Source organism: Coregonus clupeaformis, chromosome 31 (genome assembly GCF_020615455.1).
Source record: "Coregonus clupeaformis isolate EN_2021a chromosome 31, ASM2061545v1, whole genome shotgun sequence".
NCBI lineage: Eukaryota > Metazoa > Chordata > Actinopteri > Salmoniformes > Salmonidae > Coregonus > Coregonus clupeaformis.
The window spans coordinates 10,122,129-10,138,357 of record NC_059222.1 but is presented as its reverse complement, the minus strand read 5'-3'; the positions used below and the strand labels follow the sequence as shown (position 1 = coordinate 10,138,357).

General features: G+C 41.0%; 1 protein-coding gene across 1 annotated transcript in view; it reads right to left on the bottom strand.

Moving 5' to 3' along the window:
* LOC121547517 (brain-specific angiogenesis inhibitor 1-associated protein 2-like protein 1) overlaps positions 1-16,003 on the bottom strand; it is a 48,015-nt gene extending 32,012 nt beyond the window's left edge. The window contains exons 1-3 of the mRNA XM_041858840.2: positions 15,610-16,003; positions 14,197-14,272; positions 13,724-13,810 (exon numbers count right to left, since the gene is read on the bottom strand). Coding sequence (XP_041714774.1) covers positions 13,724-13,810; positions 14,197-14,272; positions 15,610-15,660 — 214 coding nt within the window. The 5' untranslated portion in view covers positions 15,661-16,003. The remainder of the gene's footprint in view (positions 1-13,723; positions 13,811-14,196; positions 14,273-15,609) is intronic.
* Between the last annotated feature and the right edge of the window lie 226 nt (positions 16,004-16,229).

The following is a 16,229-nucleotide window of genomic DNA, read 5'->3' as shown; positions in this document are numbered from 1 at the left end:
TTACATATCTTGCATTACCCATCTAATATGTACACTACTGTTCAAAAGTTTGGGGTCACTTAGAAATGTCCTTGTTTTTGAAAGAAAAGCACTTTCTTTGTCCATTAAAATAACATCAAATTGATCCGAAATACAGTGTAGACATTGTTAATGTTGTAAATGGCTATTGTAGCTGGAAACGGCTGATTTTTTATGGAATATCTACATAGGCGTACAGAGGCCAATTATCAGCAACCATCAATCCTGTGTTCCAATGGCACGCTGTGTTTGCTAATCCAAGTTTATCATTTTAAAAGGCTAATTGATCATTAGAAAACCATTTTGCAATTATGTTAGCACAGCTGAAAACTGTTGTGCTGATTAAAGAAGCAATAAAACTGGCCTTCTTGAGACTAGTTGAGTACCAGGAGCATCAGCAATTGTGGGTTCGATTACAGGATCAAAATGGCCAGAAACAAATAACTTTCTTCTGAAACTCGTCAGTCTATTCTTGTTCTGAGAAATGAAGGCTATTCCATGCGAGAAATTGCCAAGAAACTGAAGATCTCGTACAACGCTGTGTACTACTCCCTTCACAGAACAGCGCAAACTGGCTCTAACCAGAATAGAAAGAGGAGTGGGAGGCCCCGGTGCACAACTGAGCAAGTGGACAAATACATTAGAGTGTCTAGTTTGAGAAACAGACGCGTCACAGGTCCTCAACTGGCAGCTTCATTAAATAGTACCCGCAAAACACCAGTCTCAACGTCAACAGTGAAGAGGTGACTCCGGGATGCTGACCTTCTAGGCAGAGTTGCAAAGAAAAAGCCATATCTCAGACTGGCCAATAAAAATAAAAGATTAAGATGGGCAAAAGAACAGACAAATCGAAGTTTGAGGTGTTCGGATCACAAAGAAGAACATTTGTGAGATGCAGACCAAATTAAAGGATGCTGGAGGAGTGCTTGATGCCATCTGTCAAGCATGGTGGAGGCAATGTGATGGTCTGGGGGTGCTTTGGTGGTGGTAAAGTGGGAGATTTGTACAGAGTAAAAGGGATCTTGAAGAAGGAAGGCTATCACTCCATTTTGCAACGCCATGCCATACCCTGTGGACAGCGCTTGATTGGAGCCAATTTCCTCCTACAACAGGACAATGACCCAAAGCACAGCTCCAAACTATGCAATAACTATTTAGGAAAGAATTAGTTAGCTGGTATTCAATATATAATGGAGTGGCCAGCACAGTCCCGGATCTCAACCCTATTGAGCTGTTGTGGGAGCAGCTTGACCGTATGGTACGTAAGAAGTGCCCATCAAGCCAATACAACTTGTGGGAAGTGCTTCAGGAAGCATGGGGTGAAATCTCTTCAGATTACCTCAACAAATTGACAACTAGAATGCCAAAGGTCTGCAAGGCTGTAATTGCTGCAAATGGAGGATTATTTGACGAAAGCAAAGTTTGAAGGACACAATTATTATATACATTTAAAATCATTATTTCTAACCTTGTCAATTACTATATTTCCTTTTCATTTTGCTATATTTTCTATCTAAACTCATTTCATGTATGTTTTCATGGAAAACAAGGACATTTCTAAGTGACCCTAAACTTTTGAACGGTAGTGTATATACTGTATTCTATACTATCTATTGCATCTTAGCCTATGCCGCTTTGACAATGACATTGCTCATCCATTTACAGTGCCTTGCAAAAGTATTCATCCTGTCACGACTTCCGCCGAGGCTGCCTCCCCTCCTTGTTCGGGTAGGCTTCGGCGTTCGTCGTCACCGGAGTACTAACCACTGCCGCCCCAATCATCATCACAATTGTCTTGTCAATCACACACACCTGGTTCTATTCCCCTAATTAGTCCGTGTATAAGTGTTCCCTCTGCCCCCTTGTCCTTGTGGGTGATTGTTTATTTGTGGAGGTTAGTGAAGATCGGTGGAGCTTGTGAATTGTGTATCGACGGGAGTATTTTTCCCGTATGCCTTGTATTTTCCAGTGTGCCTGCCCTGGAGTGTGTTTGACGCATTTCTGCGTAAACCTGTATTTTGCGGATTAAAGCCTGTTATTCTGTGATTTACCCTCCTGCGCCTGACTCCTTCATCACCACATTTACATTTTACATTTTAGTCATTTAGCAGACGCTCTTATCCAGAGAGACTTACAGTTAGTGAGTGCATACATAAAAAAAATAAAAATAAACATACTGCCCCCCCGTGGGAATCGAACCCACAACCCTGGCGTTGCTCTACCAACTGAGCTACAATGGTGTTTTCCTATTTTGTTGCATTACAACCTGTAATTTAAATTGATTTTTATTTGGATTTCATGTAATGGACATACACAAAATAGTCCAAATTGGTTAAGTGAAATGAAAAAAATAACTTATTTCAAAAAATTCTACAAAATAAATAACGGAAAAGTGGTGCGTGCATTTGTATTCACCCCCTTTGCTGTGAAGCCCCTACATAAGATCTGGTGCAACCAATTACCTTCAGAAGTCACATAATTAGTTAAATAAAGTCCACCTGTGTGCAATCTAAGTGTCACATGATCTGTCACATGATCTCAGTATATATACACCTGTTCTGAAAGGCCCAAGAGTCTGCAACACCACTAAGCAAGGGGCACCACCAAGCAAGCGGCACCATGAAGACCAAGGAGCTCTCCAAACAGGTCAGGGACAAAGTTGTGGAGAAGTACATATCAGGGTTGGGTTATAAAAAAATATCTGAAACTTTGAACATCCCACGGAGCACCATTTAATCCTTTATTAAAAAATGGAAAGAATATGGCACCACAACAAACCTGCCAAGAGAGGGCCACCCACCAAAACTCACGGACCAGGCAAGGAGGGCATTAATCATAGAGGCAACAAAGAGACCAAAGATAACCCTGAAGGAGCTGCAAAGCTCCACAGCGGAGATTGGAGTATCTGTCCATAGGACCACTTTAAGCAGTACACTCCACAGAGCTGGGCTTTACGGAAGAGTGGCCAACTTTAAGCAGTACACTCCACAGAGCTGGGCTTTACGGAAGAGTGGCCAGAAAAAAGACATTGCTTAAAGAAAACAATAAGCAAACACATTTGGTGTTCACCAAAAGGCATGTGGGAGACTCCCCAAACATATGGAAGAAGGTTTTCTGGTCAGATGAGACTAAAAGTTTTTTGATAGCTTTTTGGCTATCAAGGAAAACGCTATGTCTGGTGCAAACCCAACACCTCTCATCACGCCAAGAACACCATACCCAGTGAAACATGGTGGTGGCAGCATCATGCTGTGGGGATGTTTTTCATCGGCAGGGACTGGAAAACTGGTCAAAATTGAAGGAATGATGGATGGCGCTAAATACAGGGAAATTCTTGAGGGAAACCTGTTTCAGTCTTCCAGAGATTTGAGACTGGGACGGAGGTTCACCTTCCAGCAGGACAATGACCCTAAGCATACTGCTAAAGCAACACTCGAGTGGTTTAAGTGGAAACATTTAAATGTCCTGGAATGGCCTAGTCAAAGCCCAGACTTCAATCCAATAGAGAATCTGTGGTATGACTTAAAAATTGCTGTACACCAGCGGAACCCATCCAACTTGAAGGAGCTGGAGCAGTTTTGCCTTGAAGAATGGGCAAAAATCCCAGTGGCTAGATGTGTCAAGCTTATCGAGACATACCCCAAGATACTTATAGCTGTAATTGCTGCAAAGGGGGGATAGTTATGCACGCTCAAGTTTTCTGTTATTTTGTCTTATTTCTTGTTTGTTTCACAATAAAAAATATTTTGCATCTTCAAAGTGGTAGGCATGTTGTGTAAATCAAATCATACAAACCCCCAAAAAATCAATTTTAATTCCAGGTTGTAAGGCAACAAAATAGGACAAATGCCAAGGGGGGTGAATACTTTCGCAAGCCACTGTATTTATATATTCTTATTCCATTCCTTTACTTAGATTTGTGTGTATTAGATATTTGTTGTGGAACTGTTAGATATTCCTTGCTAGATATTACTGCACTGTCAGAACTAGAAGCACAAGCATTTCACTACACTCCCAATAACATCTGCTAACCATGTGTATGTGACCAATACATTTGATTTGATTTGATTCGACATAAATTCATCCTAGACTAACTGAAATCTTATCAGAAACATGTTTGATCATTTTCACAGCTTTTAGTTTCCTTAAAACCGGTCAAACTGATGTCATTTGGACATTTTGCACATGGAGAATCTTGCATTTTCTCCAGGCCCCTAAACGTCCTCGCTCCGCAAGAGAAGCAGAATGAAAGAAAACATTACTGATGTCAGATTATTGATGCATTCATTCTATCGATTTATGACATTATTCTGGTGAGCACTGCTTTAGGTAGTGGGCGTGGCCAATGGCACTCCTCTTGGCCGCAGAGACTAAATCTAGCTGTTATAAAGCTAGTTTCCTGCAATGCTACATATTTTGTCATGGGGATGAGTGAAATATGTCAGTTTCATAGCAAATTCCATGAAATATTACACATTTTGCCATGGGGCTGAGAACATTTTACAGTTTAAAGCTAGCTTCCTGCAATTCTACACATTTTGCCATGGGGCTGAGATAATCTTATGCTATCTGAGTGACTCAAACATTATAACAAAATCAATGGGGGCCCCATGCCATGACATTTTTCAAATGTTTGATTCTCCCTGACTGTCTAGTTTTTATTTAGGTGATTCTTAGTTCTCAAAGATTATATTATTTTAAAATATATTGCTCCTTTATATTTTCTACATACTTAATATCTGGTTTAAGACTTTTAAGTTTACACTGAAAACTTTTTACCACCCAAATTATATATATACACTACATGACCAAAAGTATGTGGACACCTGCTCGTCGAAACATCTCATTCCAAAATCATGGGCATTAATATGGAGTTGGTCCCCCCTTTGCTGCTATAACAGCCTCCACTCTTCTGGGAAGGCTTTCCACTAGATGTTGGCACATTGCTGCGGGGACTTGCTTCCATTCAGCCACAAGAGCATTAGTGAGGTTGGGCACTGATGTTGGGCTATTAGGCCTGGCTCGCAGTCTGCGTTCCAATTCATCCCAAAGGTGTTCAATAGGGTTGAGGTCTGAAACAGGAAAGAGCCTTCCCGAAATTGTTACCACAAAGTTGGAAACACAGAATCGTTTAGAATGTCATAAGATTTCCCTTCAATGGAACTAAGGGGCCTAGCCCGAACTATGAAAAACAGTCCCAGACCATTATTCCTCCTCCACCTAACTTTACAGTTGGCACTATGCATTGGGGCAGGTACCATTCTCCTGGCATCCGCCAAACCCATATTCGTCCGTCAGACTGCCAGACGGTGAAGCATGATTCATCACTCCAGAGAACACGTTTCCACTGCTCCAGAGTGCAATGGTGGAGAGCTTTACACCACTCCAGCCGACACTTGACATTGCGCATGGTGATCTTAGGCTTGTGTGCGGCTGCTCTGCCATGAAAACCCATTTCAGCTCCCGACGAACAGTTATTGTGGTGATGTTGCTTCCAGAGGCAGTTTGGAACTCGGTAGTGAGTGTTGCAACCGAGGACAGACGATTTTTACACGCTATTCGCTTCAGCACGCTGCGGTCCCGTTCTGTGAGCTTGTGAGGCCTCCCACTTCACAGCTGAACCGTTGTTGCTCCTAGACGTTTCTACTTCACAACAACAGCACTTAAAGTTGACCAGGGTAACTCTAGCAGGGGAGAAATTTGATGAACTGACTTGTTGGAAAGATGGCATCCTATGACGGTGCCACATTGAAAGTCACTGAGCTCTTCAGTAAGGCCATTCTACTGCCAGTGTTTGCCTATGGATGGAGATTGCATGGCTGTGTGCTCGACCTGTCAGCAACGGGTGTGTCTGAAATAACCGAATCCACTAATTTGAAGGGGTGTCCACATACCTTTGTGTATATATATACACACTACCAGTCAAAAGTTTTAGAACACCTACTCATTCAAGGGTTTTTCTTTATTTTTACTATTTTCTACATTTTACAATAATAGTGAAGACATCAAAACTATGAAATAACACATATGGAATCATGTAGTAACAAAAAAAGTGTTAAACAAATCAAAATATATTTTAAAGACGATTTTAGCCACCCTTTGCCTTGATGACAGCTTTGCACACTCTTGGCATTCTCTCAACCAGCTTCACCTGGAATGCTTTTCCAACAGTCTTGAAGGAGTTCCCACATATGCTGAGCACTTGTTGGCTGCTTTTCCTTCGCTCTGCGGTCCGACTCATCCCAAACCATCTCAATTTGGTTGAGGTCGGGGGATTGTGGAGGCCAGGTAATCTGATGCAGCACTCCATCACTCTCCTCCTTGGTCAAATAGCCCTTACACAGCCTGGAGGTGTGTTGGGTCATTGTCCTGTTGAAAAACAAATGATAGTCCCACTAAGCCCAAACCAGATGGAATGGCGTATCGCCACAGAATGCTGTGGTAGCCATGCTGGTTAAGTGTGCCTTGAATTCTAAATAAATCACAGACAGTGTCACCAGCAAAGCACCCCCACACCATCACACCTCCTCTTCCATGCTTTACGGTGGGAAATACACATGCGGAGATCATCCGTTCACCCACACCGCATCTCACAAAGACACATCGTTTGGAACCAAAAATCTCCAATTTGGACTCCAGACCAAAGGACAACTTTCCACCGGTCTAATGTCCATTGCTCGTGTTTCTTGGCCCAAGCAAGTCTCTTCTTCTTATTGGTGTCTTCTTATTTAGTAGTGGTTTCCTTGCAACAATTCGACCATGAAGGCCTGATTCACACAGTCCCCTCTGAACAGTTGATGTTGAGATGTGTCTGTTACTCGAACTCTGTGAAGCATTTATTTGGGCTGCAATTTCTGAGGCTGGTAACTTTAATGAACTTATCCTCTGCAGCAGAGGTAACTCTGGGTCTTCCATTCCTGGGGCGGTCCTCATGAGAGCCAGTTTCATCATAGTGCTTGATGGTTTTTGCGTTTGCACTTGAAGAAACGTTCAAAGTCCATGACATTTTCTGGATTGACTGACCTTCATGTCTTAAAGTAATGATGGGCTGTCGTTTCTCTTTGCTTATTTGAGCTGTTCTTGCCATAATATGGACTTGGTCTTTTACCAAATAGGGCTATCTTCTGTATACCCCCCCTACCTTGTCACAACACAACTGATTGGCTCAAACGCATTAAGAAGGAAAGAAATTCCACAAATTAACTTTTAAGAAGGCACACCTGTTAATTTAAATGCATTCCAGGTGACTACCTCATGAAGCTGGTTGAGAGAATGCCAAGAGTGTGCAAAGCTGTCATCAAGGCAAAGGGTGGCTATTTTGATTAGTTTAACACTTTTTTGGTTACTACATGATTCCATATGTGTTATTTCATAGTTTTGATGTCTTCACTATTATTCTACAATGTAGAAAATAGTAAAAAGGTGTTCTAAAACTTTTGACCGGTAGTGTATAATTTATATGTATGATTGTGAGATGCTGCTAAATGCATATAGGGGGAACACTACACTATGAAAAGTAAACACATTATTTGACATTCTACAAGCACAGGACTGATGGGGGACTGATATGAGATTACTGTGATCATGCTACTTTATAACTTCCCTCACCAGGATGTTAAATACATAGTGTCTTGACTAGTTTCCCTGGAAAAACGAATGTCCCTACACATACTATAAACCAATTGGAGATACTTTATGATAGCAGAGATGTTAATCAACTAGTATGTACCTTGTGATGAGAGATATGTTTCTCACCACAATAAGCTCTTTCCATGACACTGAATGCCAGGAAGGAGACTGGCAGTCTGGGCTCCCTCACGGGTTCTTTCTGCCCCTGTTGTTTGCAGAGCCAGGTCATTCTACTGCTCTTTTCCCTTGAGCCACAATTGAGTCAATAGAACCACTCCATTAATTTGAGCTGGAATGGACTCATGGACTGTACTTAGAATTCTACGAATACCTCCTATTGTGTTGAGGGAAGTTGGTGATAGACTACATAAAAATATGTCAGATTGTCTGTTTAAAGTTATTTAATTTAGATTTCACACACCTAAAACATCTGAAAGCCCAGCAGTGTTCTTTGAAGTGAAAGCACTCAGGAATGTCTCTCAGAGGTTTTCAGTCGATGCTATCATTATCAAAAAATGCCAAGTCATTAAGAGATAAGCTGATTGTTCTCACCATTTACCATTTACCTTTCTCAATGTCACAGCACCAACCAGAAGGTCACACAGGCCTGTTGTCATGCAGAATGGAGCTTGCATATTGTGTAGATATTGTCCCTTATTGGTTATCTCTCATTATTAGGGCCTGAAGTATTTCTTGACTACATGGCCAAACAAGTGAAAACCCTAGTTGTAGCCTATAAGTAAGGCCAGAGTTTCTCCTGGTCAAGTCATGTGGTTGAGAAAAACACAGGATCCTACACCTATCATTGTACAAAGGATATGAAACCAAACAGGCTTTTTTCATCCAAAAAGGATGTACATACTTATCTGTATGACAAAATACAGACTGAGGGATTTGTTTGAAACCTGAGAGGTTGAAAATATGTTTAACACCTGAGGTGAAAACTGAGACAATATGAGATAACATGGGCTTCTGTGGGTAGTTAGTTAGAAGTGAAGTGGATCATCTACTACTGTCCTATTACTACAGGGTATTTAAAGCTGCAATATGTAACGTTTTGGGCGATTCTCATTAAAAGCAAGTCTAAGAAGCGTTAGATCTGTTTTATGTGCACTATTTATGCTTCCCGTTCGGTTTTGTACACCAGCTTCTAACCAAAGACAGTACAGTATGAAGATAGGCTAAAACTGCTTCTCCAATTGAAATCTCTGATCCCACTTGTAGGCGATGTCATGGCGACGTTGGCTATCTAAGCTCATGCGTAGAGACACATCATCAGGGCTAACGGTCATATAGCGCCGAACTGCGCATGTGCAAAGGCACTCCTTCGATATGAAGTTGTTTTTGATGAGAATGAGAACGTGTCAGTTTGTCACTTTCACAAGGTTGGAGTAATAACATATTCAACTAACTACGTAAGACATTGGCTCGAATCTAGGTTGTGCCTTTAGATTTCGACAAAATTAACAACTAAGGAAGAATTTTTAATTTTTCTCATTGACTTTTTGAACCCCAAACCCTGGCCTGGTCTGTTTGATCTGTTTCACAAGCGTTCCCGGAAGTCTGACGATGTTGCGCCTCTGGGTTTCGAAACTGTGTTCAAACAGCTGAAAATACAATATTTTTGGTTATGGAAAATATATTTCACAGTGGTTTAGATGGTACAATGATTCTCTACACTATATTTGCTTGTTTTGCCACAAACTGGAATTAGGCAAACTATTACAATTTTTGCAACCAGGAAATGGCGGTGCAATTTCTGCAGAGTTCATCTTTAATAGCATCTTTTAATATGCCAAGTGCCAAACTCACTGACTGACGCAGATGCTGCTCTATTACACTACTCTATTTAGCTACTGAGTGAAATTCAATCCCATCACCTAAAACCCTTGCAAAGCATCTATTAGCGGGAAGGTTACTCGTAGCAATATGTTAATTGTTTTATCAATATGAGATTCATTGTGAAGTAAATTCAGAGCCTGAGGTCACTTTTGAAGCATGAAAATGTTCCAAGCATAAAACAACAAACAAAAAAAGGGGTCACACTCAAAATGTTACAACTATTAACATCCTCATCTCTAGCTCTGTCCCCTCAACCTCTATCTTGACAACAATGCAAGCTTCCCACTGGGCACATACGTCAGTTCAACGTCTAGTTTTGATTTACATTTGGTTGAGTTGGATTTAGGTTAAAAGTTGGGTAAAAAAAAATAGGAAATTGCCTTACATTGATGACTTTTTTCAAATTCAATCAGTTTTCCACACCATTACATTGATTTTTTTGGTTAAAATGACATGGAAACCACGTTGATTCAACCAGTTTTTGCTCAGTGTGTTTACTCTGACCCCCTGAAAGGGGAATAGGAGAGAAGGGCAGCAGATGGAGGGATGGATAGATAGAGGGATATGACGGTGGGAATACTGTCTGTTTGTTCTGTGTGTTTGCTACCCTACTCTGTGTAACGCGTGAGAGAATTCACACCGTCTCACTGACTGTGGCCAGTCTCACTGTAGCCAGTCTGAGCAGCAGAGTAGGAACCATACAAATAGAGTAGGAACAGCTCCAGAGTGGACATTCTCCATTCCAAACCAATGTTTCGGACGCTGGTGTTCCATTTTGGAATGTTAGATTAAGTTGGCTAGAAGCACAAACTGATCTGCTACCAGGCTAAGAATGTTCTATAGGAATATAGAATATACAGTGCCTTCAGAAAGTATTCACACTAGAGGTCTTCTCGGGTCCAAAAAGTTGGACCAGTTCTGAAATGGACCTGGGAATTTCCTCCCCGGACCCTACCGAATACATTTATGTTTTAATATGGAGACCCGGTCCGAACGGACCCGAGGCCAACCAGACCAGACCCTGTATAGACACGGTCGGGTCCAGACCCGGTCTGATCCGATCCGAGTCAGGGAAGAAGCAGAAAATACAATTTTTTAGCTACGTTATTAACTGAAGCTGTTCATGCACGCACCGAAGGATAGAGGAATGGAGCTAGTAGCAAGCTGGAGGAGGGGTCGTGCTGTGTGTTTCTGACTGTTGTGTGGCTGAGTGGCGCGAGGAGGAGGAAGAGCGAGACAGCAGCAACCAAGCCAACCAACTTGGTTGTTTAAACATATTCTTCTCATTTAACTTTTAATTCTGTCATTTTAATTCCATCTTCCATTGATCTCTTAACTTGCTTGCAATGACACACACAGAGGCTAGTGCCGCTTTGATGACTTGTGAATAGCCAACAAAAGCATATCTCATGAAAAGCCGCAGCAGTATAAATTAGACCATATTCCCTCTCTCTCTACTGTCGTGTTCGGGTCCTTACTGGCAAATCAGTTCTAATTAAACACACCCGAGACCCGTGACAATCAAATCAGATCCGACACGGATCCAAGGGTAAACTACAGAATTTCTGTCAGGGGGGAATTCTGTTTTTAGACATATTTCTTTAGACGTTTTATTTTTTTACAAATTAATTAAAAATGAAAAGATGAAATGTCTTGAGTCAATAAGTTTTCAACCCCTTTGTTATGGGAAGCCTAAACACATAATAAGTTGCATGGACTCACTCTGTGTGCAATAATAGTGTTTAACATGATTTTTGAATGACTACTTAATCTCTGTACCCCACACATACAATTATCTGTAAAGTCCCTCAATCCTTCCGAATTGCAAACACAGATTCAACCATAAAGACCAGGTAGGTTTTCCAGTGCCTCACAGAGAAGTGCACCTATTAGTAGATGAGTTAAAACAAAAAAGCAGACATTGAATATCCCTTTGAAGTTATTGTTATTGTTGAAGTTATTAATTACACTTTGGATGGTGTATCAAAACACCCAGTCACTACAAAGATACAGGCATCCTTCCTAGCTCAGTTACCGAAGAGGAAAGAAACCGCTCAGGGATTTCATCATAAGGCCAATGGTGACGTTAAAACAATTAATGGCTGTGATAGGAGAAAACTGAGGATGGATCAACAACATTGTAGTTACTCTACAATACTAACCTAATTGACAGAGTGAAAAGTACTACTAGCCACTGCCGCTCCATATCTCATCATTCCATTTGTCTTGTCTTGTCAATTACATACACCTGGTTCATATCCCCTCATTAGTACATGTATAAGTGTTCCCTCTGCCCCCCTTGTCCTTGTGGGTGATTGTTATTTGTGAGTTGAGTGTAGCTCGGTTGAGCTACCCGTACCTTGTATTTCCGGGGCTATTGTTCCCCGTGTGCCTGTATTTTGTTGACGCTATCCAGCGTAACTGTTTCCTACGGAATAAACTCTGTATTCGGTGATTTACCCTCCTGCGCCTAACTCCTTCAAATCACACTCTCACAATTCTAAAACATGCATCCTGTTTGCAACAAGGCACTAAAGTAATACTGCAAAAAATGTGGCAAATTAATTAACTTTTTGTCTTGAATACAAAGTGTTATGTTTGGGGCAAATCCAATACAACAATTTACTGAGTACCACTCTCCATATTTTCAAGCATAGTGGTGGCTGCATCATGTTATGGGTATGCTTGTAATCGTTAAGGACTGGGGAGTTTTTTAGGATAAAAAATAAACAGAATGGAGCTAAGCACATGCAAAATCCTAGAGGAAAACCTGGTTCAGTCTGCTTTCCACCAGACACTGGGAGACAAATTCACCTTTCAGCAGGACAATATACACTGGAGTTGCTTACCAAGACGACAGTGAATGTTTCTGAGTGGCCGAGATACAGTTTTGACTTTAATCTACTTGAAAATCTATGGCAAGACCTGAAAATGGTTGTCTAGCAATGTTCAACAACCAATTTGACAGAACTTGAAGAATTCTGAAAAGAATAATGGGCAAATGTTGCACAATCCAGGTGTGGAAAGCTCTTAGAGACTTACCCTGAAAGACTCACAGCTGTAATCGCTGCCAGAGGGGCTTCTACAAAGTATTGACTCAGGGGTGGGAATACTTATGTAAATTAGATACTGTATTTCTGTATTTCATTTGCAATACATTTGCAAAAATGTCTAAAAACATGTTTTCACTTTGTCATTATGGGGTATTGTGTGTAGATGGTTGAGAGAAAAAATCTATGTAATCAATTTTGAATTCAGGCTGTAACACAACAAAATGTGGAATATGTCAAGGGGTATGAATACTTTCTGAAGGCACTGTACAGCATTATCATGAAAATAGCATGCTTCTATCTGACAATTTTCTGTGGATAACAGCCACTAGAAGATTCCCTCGAATAATTACAGTATGTGTGACATGAACACAGTCCATCACAGTGGCTGGTGAGGAGCATAAGAAGCAGTGGTGGAAAAGGTACACAATTGTCATATTTAAGTAAAAGTAAGATACCTTAGTAAGAGAATGAGATAATAAGATACCTTAATAGAAGATGACTCAAGTAAAAAAATACTACAAATACTACAAGTATTTGGTTTTAAATATAGTTAAATATCAAAAGAAAATTGAATTGCTAAAATATACTTAAGTATCAAAAGTATAAATAATTTCACATTCCTTATATTAAGCAAACCAATCTGCATGATTTTCTTGTTTTTTTATTTACGGACGCATGTGTTTTTAGTGAGTCTGCCAGATCAGAGCCTGTAGGGATGACCAGGGGTATTCTCTTGATAAGTGTGTGAATTGGACCATTTTCATGTCTTGCTAAGCATTCGAAATGTAAGAAGTCCTTTTGGGTGTCAGGGAAAATATATGGAGTAAAAAGTATATTATTTTCATTAGGAATGTAGTGGAGTAAAAGTAAAAGTTGTCAAACATATCAATTGTAAAGTAAAGTACAGATACCCCAAAAAACTACTTAAGTAGTACTTTAAACTATTTTTACTTAATTACTTTACACCACTGATAAGAAGCTATTTAATGGATCATAAAAATATGGACCTGGGACAATAGGTCACCTCAATATCTCCAGCAGCACTTTAACATAATGGGTGGTGAGTCACCACAGAGAGAAGGAATAACAAACTGTGTATAGCACTAATGACGGATTAATTACAGTGTGTGTGTGTATCTGTGTGTGTGTGTGTGTGTGTGTGTGTGTGTGTGTGAACTTACCTAATTCTCTGGAGACAGGGGACACGGAAGCAGTCTCTCCTATCTTTGACACAGCATCAAAGTACATCTTCCCAGCAAGAGTCATCGCTGTGAGGAGACAAACAAAACAATCATATGAATGGATCTCCCCAACATCTACATGATACCCTATAAAGACCCGTGTGCTAGCCATTCCTGTGTCTGAAAGTGTAAAAGTTAGCTTGTTAGTGTATCATGTGAGACATCTAATTCACTTTTGTCAAAATATTGGGACAATAAATCACATTTTGTTCATACTGTATAACCCTTGTTAATAACAACATTTGTCACAAAATGCTTGACAGTAATCCGGCCTAGATCCCCAAAGAGCAAGCAGCAGCACAGTGGCAACTGGCAAGGAAAAACTCCCTAGAAGGAAGAAACCTTGAGAGGAACCAGACTCAGACCCATCCTCCTCTGGCTGTACTGGGTATAAAACATAAACATGTTCTTACCGGCTACAGACTTCTCATAGTTCTTCCCCAGATTGACCAGGTTCCTCAGACCTGGGTTGAACTGCTCCATCACATTCTGTAAGAGAGAGAGGGGGAGGGGGTCAGAGAGAGAGAGGGGAGAATGAACTACGGCAGGGAGGGCACAGACGAGAAAAACTAACTACAGAACAATCAAAGACCTGTTTATTCTTGGCCAGGGACTGAGTGTGACTATTCTTGACATTCTTTGTTTAAATAACACTATTTTTATACCAATGTCCAGTTGGAAAACTGACTTTTTATAAACAATGGCCAATTCTCCTGTGGAGTGGATAAACAGATTCCAATAATAAGCCAATAAACCATGTGATGTGTCGAATAAACAAGTCCACATAAATGATTGTCTTGATGTCATCATAAATAAAGGTTTCAATGTTTATGTGTTAATTCTATAAATAACTCCAAGCTGAAATGAAACGTTTTAATCATTAACATGATCCTTCACACTTTACAGCTATGTGGGAGCAAAGTCCTACACAAAGCATTTGCAGCAGCAGGCTAGGGTGAACCAAACCCAATCCCCCTCCTATTCAATTGGCCTACAATAAAATGCTGTTCAGGACTGGAGTCCCTGTTTCAATTCCCCAGGCACACCCTCAATAGAACAATGAACTGCCAGGTATGTGTTAGGCCTACTTGAACCCTGCCAGAGTGAGAGAGAGAGAGAGACAGAGAGAGACAGAGAGAGACAGAGAGAGAGAGAGAGAGAGAGAGAGAGAGAGAGAGAGAGAGAGAGAGAGAGAGAGAGAGAGAGAGAGAGAGAGAGAGAGAGAGAGAGAAGGAAACAGAGAGAAACAGGTTTCTCTTCACTCTTCTCTTCAGCTGAAACTGTGGCAGGTCCTAAACTGCATGTATAATTCATTTAGCTGCAACTTTCGACTTCACCTGCAGAGTACTGGACAGGTGGGGCTGTTGTGGCATGTGCTAGATAACAGCCTGACTGAAGTGCACCATATTGGCTTATAATTGATGAACTAACAATAAGATACAGATGATTGGACAAATGTAAAGTTGACAAATGACAAATCTATTGTTGTTGTTTTTTCAGTTGGGAGGCAAAGTTACTTTGTATGCTACTTCACTGCGTTTTTGCATTCAACAAATCACGGGCATTCAACAAATCACAAGTGTACACATGCGCTCATGACACGCACTGTGCAAATGTATGGCCATATTATGGAATGGGCATATGTATCTCCTATACTATCTGTGTGTGCCCTAAACTGAAGCCAGTTGGAGCCTACTGCTATTGCCAAAGGCGACGATGGACATCGGCCAAATCGAAACCCTGTTATTATGTAGTCAAGGTCAAGGTGGAGAAGTGGGGAGCTATGATGATGAGGGAGAACATAGCCTAACAAAAAGCCTGCTTACCTTGTATGTACTTTCGGTCAGCTTATTCACATCGTCATGATCCAGCGACATGTTGGCAGTTATTTCTCAGTCTCTTCAAGATGGAACAAAAAATCAAAACCAAGCCAAAAACCAAAGCCAATCACTCGAAGTCTATAGAATTCCTTTCAATGGACACGGAGAGCAGAAGCGCAACTGTGCGCCGGTGGCCAAACAAACCTGCATCAACCGCTGCGCTGCCTGAACCGAGACTGTCAAACTTAACCGTGTGTGTGTGTGTCCGAGGCGCGAGAGACAGAAAAGGTGGTATCCGTGACGTCACTGCTTTAGTCAAGCACTTTCGGTGCTGTGCTTTTAGGTGGATCATCAACTCGGTATTGGCAATAGGGGTTGGGCGCTCAGTCGCTCCCTATGTCTCACTCTCCCGGGGCGGTTCTGTTATTGCATTCGGATGCATTTAAATACCAATAGGCTTACTTTAAAATCAGAGTGAACCACCCCTGATTTAGCTGCTTCTGTAAAAGCTCATGGGGATCCAAATAAACAAATAAACAAACAAATAATACTTTAAAATCAATTAACTCTCCAATTTGGCCATCGACAACAGTCTCATGTAAACATCCCTTGCAGAAAAAACATGA